At 32.0% G+C, this 12,211-nt stretch overlaps 1 protein-coding gene across 1 annotated transcript; it reads left to right on the forward strand.

Annotated features, from left to right (window-relative positions):
• Window positions 1-8,950: 8,950 nt before the first annotated feature.
• On the forward strand, window positions 8,951-11,826 carry LOC110656526 (cytochrome P450 724B1). The gene is made up of 9 exons (XM_021813352.2): window positions 8,951-9,221; window positions 9,301-9,625; window positions 9,735-9,887; window positions 9,975-10,214; window positions 10,313-10,399; window positions 10,471-10,549; window positions 10,646-10,752; window positions 11,064-11,182; window positions 11,496-11,826. The coding sequence occupies exons 1-9, from the start codon at window positions 9,010-9,012 to the stop codon at window positions 11,596-11,598; spliced, it is 1,425 nt and encodes a 474-aa protein (XP_021669044.1). The 5' UTR covers window positions 8,951-9,009; the 3' UTR covers window positions 11,599-11,826.
• Window positions 11,827-12,211: the final 385 nt, after the last annotated feature.

Genomic DNA, 12,211 nt, shown 5'->3' on the forward strand with positions numbered 1-12,211 from the left:
TCAGTCCATCCTCAACCACCCAAAAGTCTTTCCTCTTTTAATTCTATGGAAAAGGAAGATTATCCTCAGTACCTTTCTCAACCTAGGAAGCCTAATCCCAACACTTTCAAAGACAAGCAACCCATGACAGGTTTGCCTGATCAACATATGGTTTCTCCAGTATAAAAAGACTCTTTTGATATAAATTCTTATTTTAGTTATGAAGACACAACTACAAAATTAGAGTCAGAAATTATGGATATCACTAATTTACTTATGGCTACTTCAGCTGCATCATCAAATCTTGGATACAAAGGTGCTATAGGGGAAACAGACACTTCTCTTGTCACACCTTACCCCTTTGTAAGGCATAACATGATCCCGTAGAATACCTAATGAACTACCGCACTTCACCTACCGATAACTCATTAAGTACCCTACAAGGGATTTTAAAGCAATTTTCTTACTTTTGTTAAGTGGTGAGCATTTTCTAATAGGTATTTAAAACATATGATTAAAAGTAAATCTCGTTAATATTTTTAGTCCATCTTATTTTTCCGCAATTTTATAAAAATTTTGACAGAGTTCCCTCTGTATTTTGAGAAAACAGTTCTTCAAATACCTGTAAAAAGCACTTCTAAAAATTTTTCTCAACCACTACTTCAATTTCACAATCAAACTCTATCAATTTCAACAATTCCACAATCATTTCATTTGAGATAAAACAATTTATATACATTCTTACAAAATTCACATTAAAAGAAATACAAACTAAACTTTATTACAAACTTCATACAAATTTTGTACAAGCTGCTCAAGACCCATTTACATGTCCATACATTTATATGCAATACATACATCAAAAGAAATATTTACAGTAGGGGTATAAATTATACTCGAAGACTTCAAGCTGAATGATCCTCAATCTTTAGCAGCTCAGTCTGCTGCTCCTCTAGTCTCTGTATCTGCATACATTTATATGCAATACATACATCAAAAGAAATATTTACAGTTGGGGTATAAATTATACTCGAAGACTTCAAGCTGAATGATCCTCAATTTTTAGCAGCTCAGTCTGCTGCTCCTCTAGTCTCTGTATCTGCGACAGCAATAGAAGCTATCGCTGAGTACTAGGACTCAGTGGTGCAAAACATACTAAAATAATCTTTATGCAAAAATAAAATCACATTTATTCAAAAATTTGACTAAACATGAGCATTAAACACAAAACATGAATTATGAGATTTTAATGCAAATCACGTTCATTTCGAAGTATCAAAACACATTTCATAAAACCCACAGTTAGATCATGCCATTCGAAACAAATAGAATCTCAATAGCCAGAGGCTAAAGAGAAATCACATCACAAGGCTAGCTAGCTCAAATATATGGATATCCATTCACATCCTCTTCTACTGGCACACCTCAACACTTCTCCAGAGAAGGAATCAAAATTCGAAACTAATTACTCCCACTAGTCGCGCTAGTGAGGTGTTCAAATATATGATCATGACACTGTGGTTTGAAAACTTATCTTAACAATTTGCTAAACATTGTCATTTCAATATACATAATAACTTTCAACAATTTAAATCAAAATATCATAAGAATGCCATAATTCAATATTTCACATTATTCAAAACAGTATACAAAAGATGATTATAAAAAGTATACGTTGTGCACAAACCTCAAGTGAGTCGCCTCTTGGCCTTGACTCGGTTCCTCGGGTTTTTTCCCGGTATTCTTTTCAACTGAAACACACAATTTTATAATGTTTCAGTACTAGAACTTAACATAAATCCAAAATAAATTTAGCTTCACATTTACCTAGTTCTAACGTGTTAAATTCGACGTTCTCGAAATTTTTGTGTTTCGGGTTACTATTCACTATACTATTCAAGTCAAATAGTTGACTTTCTAAGGCTTAATAGGTATGGGAACTCCAACTTCACCCACATACCACATTTTGGTCACTAAACTTGTTGGTTTTGGTTGTTTACTCAAATCCTAAGTCTTTTAGGCAAATTTGGTAAATTTCAGTTTTGGAGTCCTAAGTTGCACTGTTCCATTGGTCACTTTATTGTTGGAATTTAGCAAAACTTTCTTCATATAAAATATTCCCCATTGTCTTAAGTTTATTCTCCTTTTTGAATCACCCCAATTGGAGTTTTGTAGCTCAAGTTATAGCCAAAATACAGTTACTGTTCACGTGCACTGTTCATGCTGCAATTTTGGTTCTGGCAGATTTTTGATCCAACTTCGTTCAATAATTTGATCAAGTTAAGTCCGTAATTTGGTCTAATTTCCTTCATACGAAATGTTCTACTATGTCTTAGGTTTCCATCGGTTCAAGATTCACCTAAATCGGAGTTTTCTAGAGAGAGTTATAGCCATTGAAACCTTACTGTTCAAATGGCAATCCTGCAGTTTTGCAGGTTCAGTAACTCAACTTTGCTCAATAATTTGATTAGGTTAATGGCATAATTTGGGTTGGTGTTCCTCATGAAAGTTTTAGACCTATATCTTATCTAATTACTGGTAAAATTTCAGGTCATTTTGAACTTCCTAGCTCGAGTTATGACCAAATGAACAAATACTGTTCATTTGGTTAGTTTGTGTAGTGGCAGACTGCTCTTAACCAACTTTGGTCAATTGGTTTACTAGGTTTTGGTCAGTTTTTGGGCATGGTTCCTTAATGAAAATTGTGTCATTTTATGTCTATTTTCATCTCCAATTGGTGGTATATCAATTGGACTTGTAAAATTTCCGTTTTAGTCCTTCAAAGTTGGCTTGGTCATGCTGCCAGCAGCATGACCATTCAACCTCCGAATTTGGCTTCACTTCCAACAATTCAAACACAACTCATTTGGTCACAATTGACCATTTTTCACTTCAAAATAGGTCAAAGATGCCATTTACTCATTTCTTGCATTTTTGGTTCACAAACCCTAAGTGCAAAACCCTAACTTCCATTTTTAGTTCATTTATTGAATTATAAATGCATATTTAGTTCTCATTCACTTATTCTCACTTAACTACTTTCTAATTTGCATCAAATCACCCATTTCAAACATAAACCCTAGCTGGTTGAACTCATATATAGTCCCTCAATAATTGTTTTCTTTCCATTTAAAGTTACTTTCTAACTTATATCAATTACTTAAACAAAAATTCAATAGACAATTTGAAGAATTTGTCACTAACCTCTTGTGAAGTTTCCCCAAGCTTCAATTTTCCTTTTATTTTCCTTCAAATTTCCTTCTCAATAGGCTTACCAAGATCTAAGAACAAGTTTTATTTAGGAAAATTATGGGATTTATGGGGTTGATTCAAGCTTTAAAAGCTTGAAATTAAGTAGCCATGGAGGATTTAGTGAGAAAAGGGGGAGGGATGAGGAGCTACGGGAAAGAGAGAAAAAAAAAAGAAGAAGAAGAGATAAAATTTGGCTTTTCAATTTTTGTTTTTATGCCCATAATTGACTTGGTCAAAAAAGGTTGGAAAATTAAAATTAATTTTTGACATCTTATATGATGTCATCATCATGATGTAATAAGTATCATTTTTATTCTTTTTCTTTTTTCTTTAATTCTTCAATAGTTCTTTAATTTAATTCTTGATCCCGAAATTTTCTTTTCTCTGATTTTATTTGTGATTAGGTCAGAGTCGACTCTCGGTCAATTGACCAAATTGCCCCTACTTGATTCAACCGGTTTGCAATTAATTCAATATTTCTTCCGGCTCCCTGACCTAATTATTTGACTGGCTTAATAGATCTTTTTCGTGATTTTCTCTTTTCCACTGTGTTTATAAGGGTCCTAAGGACCGCAGTGTCACTTTTTACGGTTTGAAATTTGAGTTTAAAATGACTTCGCAGTCCTTCCCGAGAAGGTCACCCATCGCTGTGACTCTCGGCTCGTTTAACTTCTTCTGTTCTGTTTTTCTTATTTATATTTAACTAATTGAGCATTACTAATTATTTGTGTTTATGACTTCTCTAGTTGTCTTAAGTGTGGTTCTAATCCCCTTAATTGTCCGGACTGACACCGGTCACCGGAACAGTGAAATATACCAGGCTATGCAATTAGGGGTGTTACATCTCTTTTTGGAGAAATGGGAGAGCCTCATCCCCCTCCAAATGAGCACATTCCAGATGCTTCAGCTTATGTGGTTCATAAAGAAGGAGAATAAAAGATCAACAAACTAGGACCTACATCAGGCTCTTAGTTTTCCTTTAATAGTCTCCCTTCTATTCAATGGCAGAGCACAATTCGTGAGTTTAGAGCATGGATTGATTTACAGATGACTCGGCCTGATGCTATCCTTTCAGAAGTACTTTAGGAATTTACTTCTAGATTCATTGGTACCTTCAGGGATTGGTTCCAAAGTCTCGGAGAATATAGACAGCTTCAGTTCTTTCAGTTTCCTCATACCAATCATGCTTTAGGGCTTATTCATGCGAAATTCATTGGAGATCCCTCCTTGGTTGCAAAAAGGACGAGGAGGTTTTTGAGATGAGGTGTTGTTCTATCAAGCCTAAAGACATTGAGTTTCATTATCAAAAGATGTCTCACGGATACTATCTATTTAATGGATATAATGATCCAAATTTGAGACACACTTGCATTACCTCTCTCCCCAAGGAGTTACAACCAGAAATCCAATGGACCATTATTGCCACTAGCAAAGACATGGCTCAAATTTCTCTAGGAGAAATTCATCAGATGACACTTAATGCCATTGAAAAGTAATGTGACCAACAGAAGATGTTGAAATCCATGCTTGACAATAAGCATCTCAGAAAGGCTTGTAAGAAATCTTATTTGGAGATTAAATGTGGAGATAAAGATTGTGTTTGTCCTTCATCCAAAAAATCTCATTTCAAGACATACAAAAAGAAGAAGTTGAAGGATAAGAAGAGAAAGTCTTTCAGATACTTTAGGAAGAAGTAGGCTAGGGGAAAAAAATAAAAGATCGGACTGCTATTTCATATGCGGAGAAAAAGGACACTTTTCCAAAAACTATCCTAGAAAGCCAACTAAGGCAGCCAAGCTTGTCTAGCAAATATCTAGGAGCACTATGATGAGAGTTATTCTCTATACAAAGAGGAGAAGTATTCAATTTACACATTACTTAAGAAAGGAAAGAGAAATGTTGACTAAATATCCCGTAGAAACTGTCCATGTTAGTGTCTAACTAGAAAACCGGTGATTGGATGTTATAAGGATTTTATTGTGTAAAATTTAAAAGTTGAGGGGGTTTTATATTATTTTTTTAAGTTGAAAGACTGTAGTGTTATAACTATATAAGTTCAGGAAAGACTGTAAAACTTTATCCATTAGCTTATAAGCACTAAAATAAAAAGTTGGGTTCCCCAACCTTTTTTTTAACTTATAAACTCAATTTATACATCCAAAAATTATTATAAACAAATATATCAGCATATTTTTTAGAACTTATAAACTGATCAGCTTATAAGTTAAAACAAACACCCACTAAATGAGATACAATAATATATGATTACCTAATAATCCATTATATAAGCATCACCTAGACTTATGATTCATTTCCATTATTTCGGTTTGACTAGGATCAGGATAATAACTCAGTCAGGCAAGTATTTTGTAGCCCTAATAATTTAGTTGTTGGATGTATGTCAAAATCATATGTTAGGATGGACTACATGGGTCAGACACTCGAGCAACTAATCCATCTTATTTGGGTAACTTAGGGTGTAGCATCAAACTTGTTTTCTTAATTTTTAATTTTTTTTAGGTATACTTCTAATTCATATATTTTTCATTATTTTATCTTAAATTTAATGTTTAATTCAACCCTTTAAACATAAAATAGATATAAATAATATAATTAAAAAAAATATAATTATAACTCTAAAAGAAATCTAACTTTGAAAAGATTTATTAAGGTTAATTTAATTTTTTTTCCTTTTTAATTAATGAACAAGCTTCTCAACTCTTTTATTAAAATTCAAGTTACATTAAAAGAATGGTGTGCATTATCTAATTATATGCATTAGACTTACCTCCTTCCTAAAACTTAAGTTAAGAGAAAAATATTTGTCTAAATTTTATATATAGTTTAAATATTTCATCCAAAATTAATGCGATCAGAAGTAATTAATTACCCTTTAATTTTTTTTTAAATTTAATTTCCTGCTAAGCCTACAAGCTGTCCTATCCTGTCAATATTGATTGAAAAAAAAAAATAGAAAGACAAGAATAATCATTGTTTTTTTTTTTTCCTACTTAAACGTGCAATAAGGTATCATATCAACGTCAAGGTTCAAGACACATGACATTTCTAAAAGAATGTTTTCAAATGATTATGCTTTGTGAACAAGAGAGAAGGGTACAGTATCATATAGTCACCCTTGTCTAGGTGCATGGAATATTAATGCAAATTAATCTAATTTGTTTGAAAGCAATCTTTCCTTACTTGAATCTTCTTTAAAGATTTTGAGTTTAAATTGCAGTAGAAATTTTTTTTCTCTTCTCATTATTTGGAGGCTGAAACTTTTATTTGTGGATAGATTATTGATTTAAGTTCAATTCGATAATATTATTTTAATAGTTATTAGCTGTCTTAATAGTTATCAGTTATTTTACTAATCGTTAATTGTTAACAATTAGCTGTTTACATAGCTGTTAAAGTAGAAGTGTTCAGTAAAAATAGTTGTTGGATTAGCCGTTAAATATAAAAATAGTGATATAATCTTATTTACTTTAGTAAAAACTATCCCTCAACCTCTAAAAATTAGGAGAGTAATTTTTCATAAATCGCTCCCTCAACCTTCAAATACCAGTATAAATATTATGTCACTAAACAGTATAAATAAGAGAGATAATATTTTAACTTAATCAAAACACTAAATATTATCTTAAAAGTTATTATCGAATGAGACCGTAATTAATAATGGAGCTAGATTACAAATTTAGGAGGTGCTAAAGCAATATATAGTATATATTTATACTTACAATATTATTTTTTAACCAAAATAATTTGGGACTTCAATTTTTCAGTATAGTGTCAATTAAGCTGTGTTCCCTTAGAAGTAAGTTGGTTTATATTATATGATATGATTTTGGTTTATAATAGATAATTTCATCTGTCACTCAAACCCTTTAGAAGTAAAAAAGTATTATATAGAAATTTACATCAAACACTTAAAAAGCTATAATAAATCACTAACTAATCGTGGCTTTTCTGTAAAAATAAGGTTATAAATATTTTTATTCATTTGAGAAGGAATTTTTTTTAAAGGGTCAGTAACATTTTTGCACTTATTAAAAGGTTTGAAATTTGTAAACAAAAGTTGACTCTTGAATCATTATATATTATTTTAAAAAATAGTCTCATGTATGCAACCCAAAAAGAGATTAAAAATATAAGAAAATTTAGTCAATAAATTATACAATTTAAAAAGTTTCATAGTTCAGTTCTATTAGATATTAAATTTATTTTAAATAATTTATAAAGAAAATTAAAATATATATATATAAAAAGCAAAAGGAGAAAAACCAAGACATCTCATGCATGATTGCAAATAAGAATTAATGATATACAGCTAGTTAGAAATTGTTCTAGATGCCCAAAAAAAAACCCATCTTTATTATGATTAGCCCATTGCACGTGCACCATGCAAACACTTAATAAAGGAGAGACAAGAAAGCGAAGCAAAGCAAATTCCTTTTCTTGCCTTCTTTCTCATTCTCTTATTCCCTTTGGCTAAAAGCCTAAAGATTGGTTTTTGGTGATGATGATTATGATCCTTTTTCAACCTTATATAGCTAATAGCCTTATGGGTCACTAATTTTTTGGTCGGATTTCTATTGCAAACATCCACATCATAAACCCACATCAAGCCTAAAAACCCAATCAAAGTTTTTCAAAGTTTTGCCTTCTTTGAGCTCCAAAAGTGGAAGAATCCCACCAAACATGTTTGCTCTTTGCTCACCATTAGGGAAACCATCTTCATTTTCTCATGTATATATGTCTCTAAACATTTCAATCCATACTTACATACAGTATATGTGTGCCTATATGGCTTGTAAGTTGGAATATATTTTAATCACACATTGAAAAAGCAAATCAATTAGGCTTTTCCCTTTTATGGTTTTTTTTAAAGTATATCAGGATGTTTTTTATTTTCATTTTATAATCCAAAAAAAACTAATTTTTTTAGATTCGTTGTTATTCTTTTCAATAATATCATTTTCAAAGACTGAATTTAAGTTTTTCCCTTAAGAATGCAATTGCCCTTATCTTCTTTATGATGTTTCTTAAAAAAACATCAAGATTCATGAGGAGAGATAGATTATGCATGAGGACTAAGGAAGGTTAGGTCAGCCTCCATTTCCTTTTTTATAATGATGATCCTTTATAAAATAATTAGTTTATTTTTGGTCAAATATACATTTATATTACTTTATTTTTGGTCAAATATATATTTTTGTACTAAGATATGGATGGATCTCATATGTATTGCTAATTTGATGCTAAGATATTCCTTAAAAAAGGTAAATGCTTAGGTAATCTGTCGGAGTTACTAAATTTTCAAATTTGAATGTTTGGTAATATTCTAAAATTTAATTATTAAACAGTTTAAAATTATAATTACAACATTAAAAATTAAAATTAAGTCTAAAATATATACAAATCCCTTTGACAATTATTTTTCTCCAATATAAGACGAATATTACATAAAATTTAATTAATAAAAAGTATTTCCATAAAATTGCCAAGCATAAAAGTAAAGTTTCCTTTATTTCCTCCTTTAGAGGATAATCATTAAAGTTAGAATCCAAGCAATAATATTATTGTATTGGTTTGAAAACACAAATTAAAAAATAAAAAAATAATAAAAAAAAGAAGCATATTAAGTGCTATTCTAAATTTGGTGCTTTTTGGAATATATATATAAATGGCAGGGGACAAATCAGTGGACTCAAAACATTGTCCTTTTCTTCAATCTTCATTTCTTTATTGCGATTTTGAGCTAGCTACCGGCCAACCATGGTCGTTCTTGGGTTTTTGCCCATTGTATTACCTCTCATTTTATTAGGAATAAGCTTGGCCTTTGTTCTCCCTCGTTTTCTCACAAGAAACAAGCCTGCAAACGTACCCAATGGAACCATGGGCTGGCCTCTCTGTGGAGAGACTCTTGCCTTTCTCAAGCCTCATAGATCAAACTCCATGGGCACCTTCTTGCAAGAACGCTGCTCTAGGTATATAACTCTTTCTTTTTCATTTTAATATACTTGCATTTAGACAATGATGATCTAGTCTCATTTTTGCTCTTTGCAGGTATGGGAAAGTTTTCAAATCACATCTCTTTGGTTCTCCTGCTATAGTTTCTTGTGACCATGAGTTCAACTTGTTTATCCTTCAGAATGAAGAGAAGTTGTTTCAAGCCAGCTACCCCACAGCCATGCATGGCATTCTTGGCAACTTCTCATTACTTCTCGTCTCTGGAGACCTTCATAAGAAGCTAAGAAGCATCGCTGTTAGCTTCATCGCGGTGTCAAAGTCGACCCCCAGCTTTCTTCATTGTGTGGAAAAGTTTGCTATCTCAATGATGGAATCATGGAAAGAGTGTAAAGAAATTGCCTTTCATAAAGAAGTTAGAAAGGTAATCAATTAGGCAAAATAACCTATGAAAATTCTTACCGTCCATTGTGACACATTATGTATGGTGGTCCCACTTATTTTACCTTGCTTAATTTGTGATTTAACAACAGTTTACACTCAATCTCATGGTGAAGACCCTTCTAAGTATTGAACCAGAAGAACCAGTAGCCTCCAAGATACTAAAAGATTTTCGAACTTACATGAAAGGGTTTGTATCTTTGCCACTAGACTTTCCTGGATCTCCTTATACAAAAGCAGTAAAGGTAAGTACTATTTACTGTTATTTGTATCTTCTCAACTACCCAAATGAGCCTATAGTTTCTAAAGTTCTCTTCTCATATATGGTATAGGCAAGAGCAAGACTTTCTTCCACTGTCAGAGAGATTATTAAAGAAAGGGAAAAGGAGATCAGTGTGGCGCCAAAAGGAGACTTTTTGGATGTTATTTTATCAAAACAGAGGCTAAGCGATGAAGAAACTATAAGTATTGTATTGGACATCTTGCTTGGAGGCTATGAGACAACCTCGACACTCATTTCTTTAATTGTTTACTTTCTTGGGCATGCACCGGCGGCTTTTGAAAGCGTGAAGGTTTTTCTCTCTTAATTTCTCTCTCTTTTCATTATAGGCCGCCAAAAGAGTTTTTTTTTGTTTTCTTAATTTTTCTCTCTTTTCAATGACTTACACAGAAAGAACATGAAGCTATAAGAAGAAGCAAAGAGGATGGCAAACCCTTGGACTGGGAAGATTACCAAAAAATGGAGTTTACCCAAAATGTAATAACTCATATTTAATGAGAATCTCCTTAATTAATAAGCTAGAACTTATAGATTCTTGAAACTAGCAGGTCATGTCAGAAGCTATGAGATGTGGGAACGTTGTCAAGTTTGTCCACCGCAAAGCTCTTCAAGATGTCAAATATAAAGGTTTTTGTAATATAAATGCTCATAGATATATCATTATATGCATAAGTCTTATATTATGGAGGTGGTTCTCAATTCTTGTTTGTTATATTTCTGCAGAATATTTCATTCCTTCAGGATGGAAAGTCTTACCAGTGTTTACAGGGGCACATTTTGATCCATCCCTTCATGAAAACCCTTTCGAGTTTAATCCGTGGAGATGGACTGTAAGTACTTATCAAGTACACAATCTCGTATATATGTAAGCATCTGCATGCATTTATATATCAGTTTGACGGCAGGTAAAAGGTGAAGTTAAAGATGGTATAATTGGGACAGAAGCACAATGAGTTGGTTGCTTGAATAGACATGGACAGAGCTGCATATATAATTAACATTTTACACTTACATAGAATAATAGCTAATTCTTTTTTTTTTTTTTGATAATTTTACCCTTCAATATAATATATATATATATATATATATATATATATATATATATATATATATATATATATATATATATATATATTGACAGGATAAAGCGACAAGCAAAAAGGTGGTGCCATTTGGTGGTGGACCTCGGCTATGTCCAGGGGCCGAGCTAGCTAAAGTGGAGATTGCATTCTTCCTCCATCATCTTGTCCTTTGTTATAGGTAAAATTTCAGCTTCTAATTAACGCACCCTACAACATAATCATCATCAATACATGGATTAATTATACATTTCTAATGATTATTGGGTTTAATTATCCACTGCATCCCAATTAGGAACCTAAATAATTATGCTTTAATGTTGTTTAATTTTTTGCCAATCGATGGGCTATTGGATAATGTTGGAGGCTCAAACCTGGCCTACAGACACAACATTTTGCACATACAAATACAAACATGAATTGATAGATATGGAAAGCAAAATGATTAATTATATTATATTATATTAATTACTTTTGCATATGTATACATGCAGGTGGGAAATAAAAGCAGATGAGTTCCCTGTTGCTTACCCTTATGTGGAATTCCGCAAAGGATTGCTTTTGGAGATTGAACCAGCAGGCAGGCACAAACCATAATGGGAAAGGAAAGGCCGGGACTGCAGAACCTTGATTAATTACAGTTAATGGTTGAACATCAATGTATGTTGAAAGAAATTGTTATGAGGTCAGATTTAATTAGTGTAATTAATTAGTCAGCTGTAGAAAGAAGAAAATGGAGTGGTAATTAAGAATTTAAGTTGTAGAAATTTCAGCATATGGAATTTAAATAATGCTAGTGATTTCTAGCAAGTAATTTTCTCTTTATTTAGTTTATAAATTCTTTTTTCTGAGTAGAAATTGATATGGCAATAGAAGGGATCAGAGCCATTATATTATTACTCATTTCTGGCCTCGCCTCCCTAAATAATGGGAAAGAATTCTTCTCAACCTTGTCACCACTCATCCATTCTCCATTCTCAAGGCTATTCAGCAATGTGGGAAAAATTTTTAATATATATATATATGTGCGCACGCACGTGTGCGTGTGTGTGTGAAATTTGAAACTATTTATTATTAAAATAGAGTAATACTATCGGAAATAGCAGAAGTCAACATGAAGAAGGAATTAGTTTCTTTCTCTCTAATTTTTTTAGAGAGAGGTTTTTCTCTTCGTTGGTTTCTTCTTCCAAGATTACGTAGGAAAGGCTTT

Source organism: Hevea brasiliensis, chromosome 15 (assembly GCF_030052815.1).
Source record: "Hevea brasiliensis isolate MT/VB/25A 57/8 chromosome 15, ASM3005281v1, whole genome shotgun sequence".
NCBI classification, from domain to species: domain Eukaryota; kingdom Viridiplantae; phylum Streptophyta; class Magnoliopsida; order Malpighiales; family Euphorbiaceae; genus Hevea; species Hevea brasiliensis.

What these genes read in the sequence shown, in the direction of transcription:
- LOC110656526 (XM_021813352.2), top strand. Translation starts at nt 9,010, where the DNA reads ATGGTCGTTCTTGGGTTTTTGCCCATTGTATTACCTCTCATTTTATTA. An exon ending in TCAAGATGTCAAATATAAAG is followed by an intron (nt 10,550 to 10,645) that starts GTTTTTGTAATA and finishes ATATTTCTGCAG; the next exon opens with AATATTTCATTCCTTCAGGA. An exon ending in CATCTTGTCCTTTGTTATAG is followed by an intron (nt 11,183 to 11,495) that starts GTAAAATTTCAG and finishes GTATACATGCAG; the next exon opens with GTGGGAAATAAAAGCAGATG.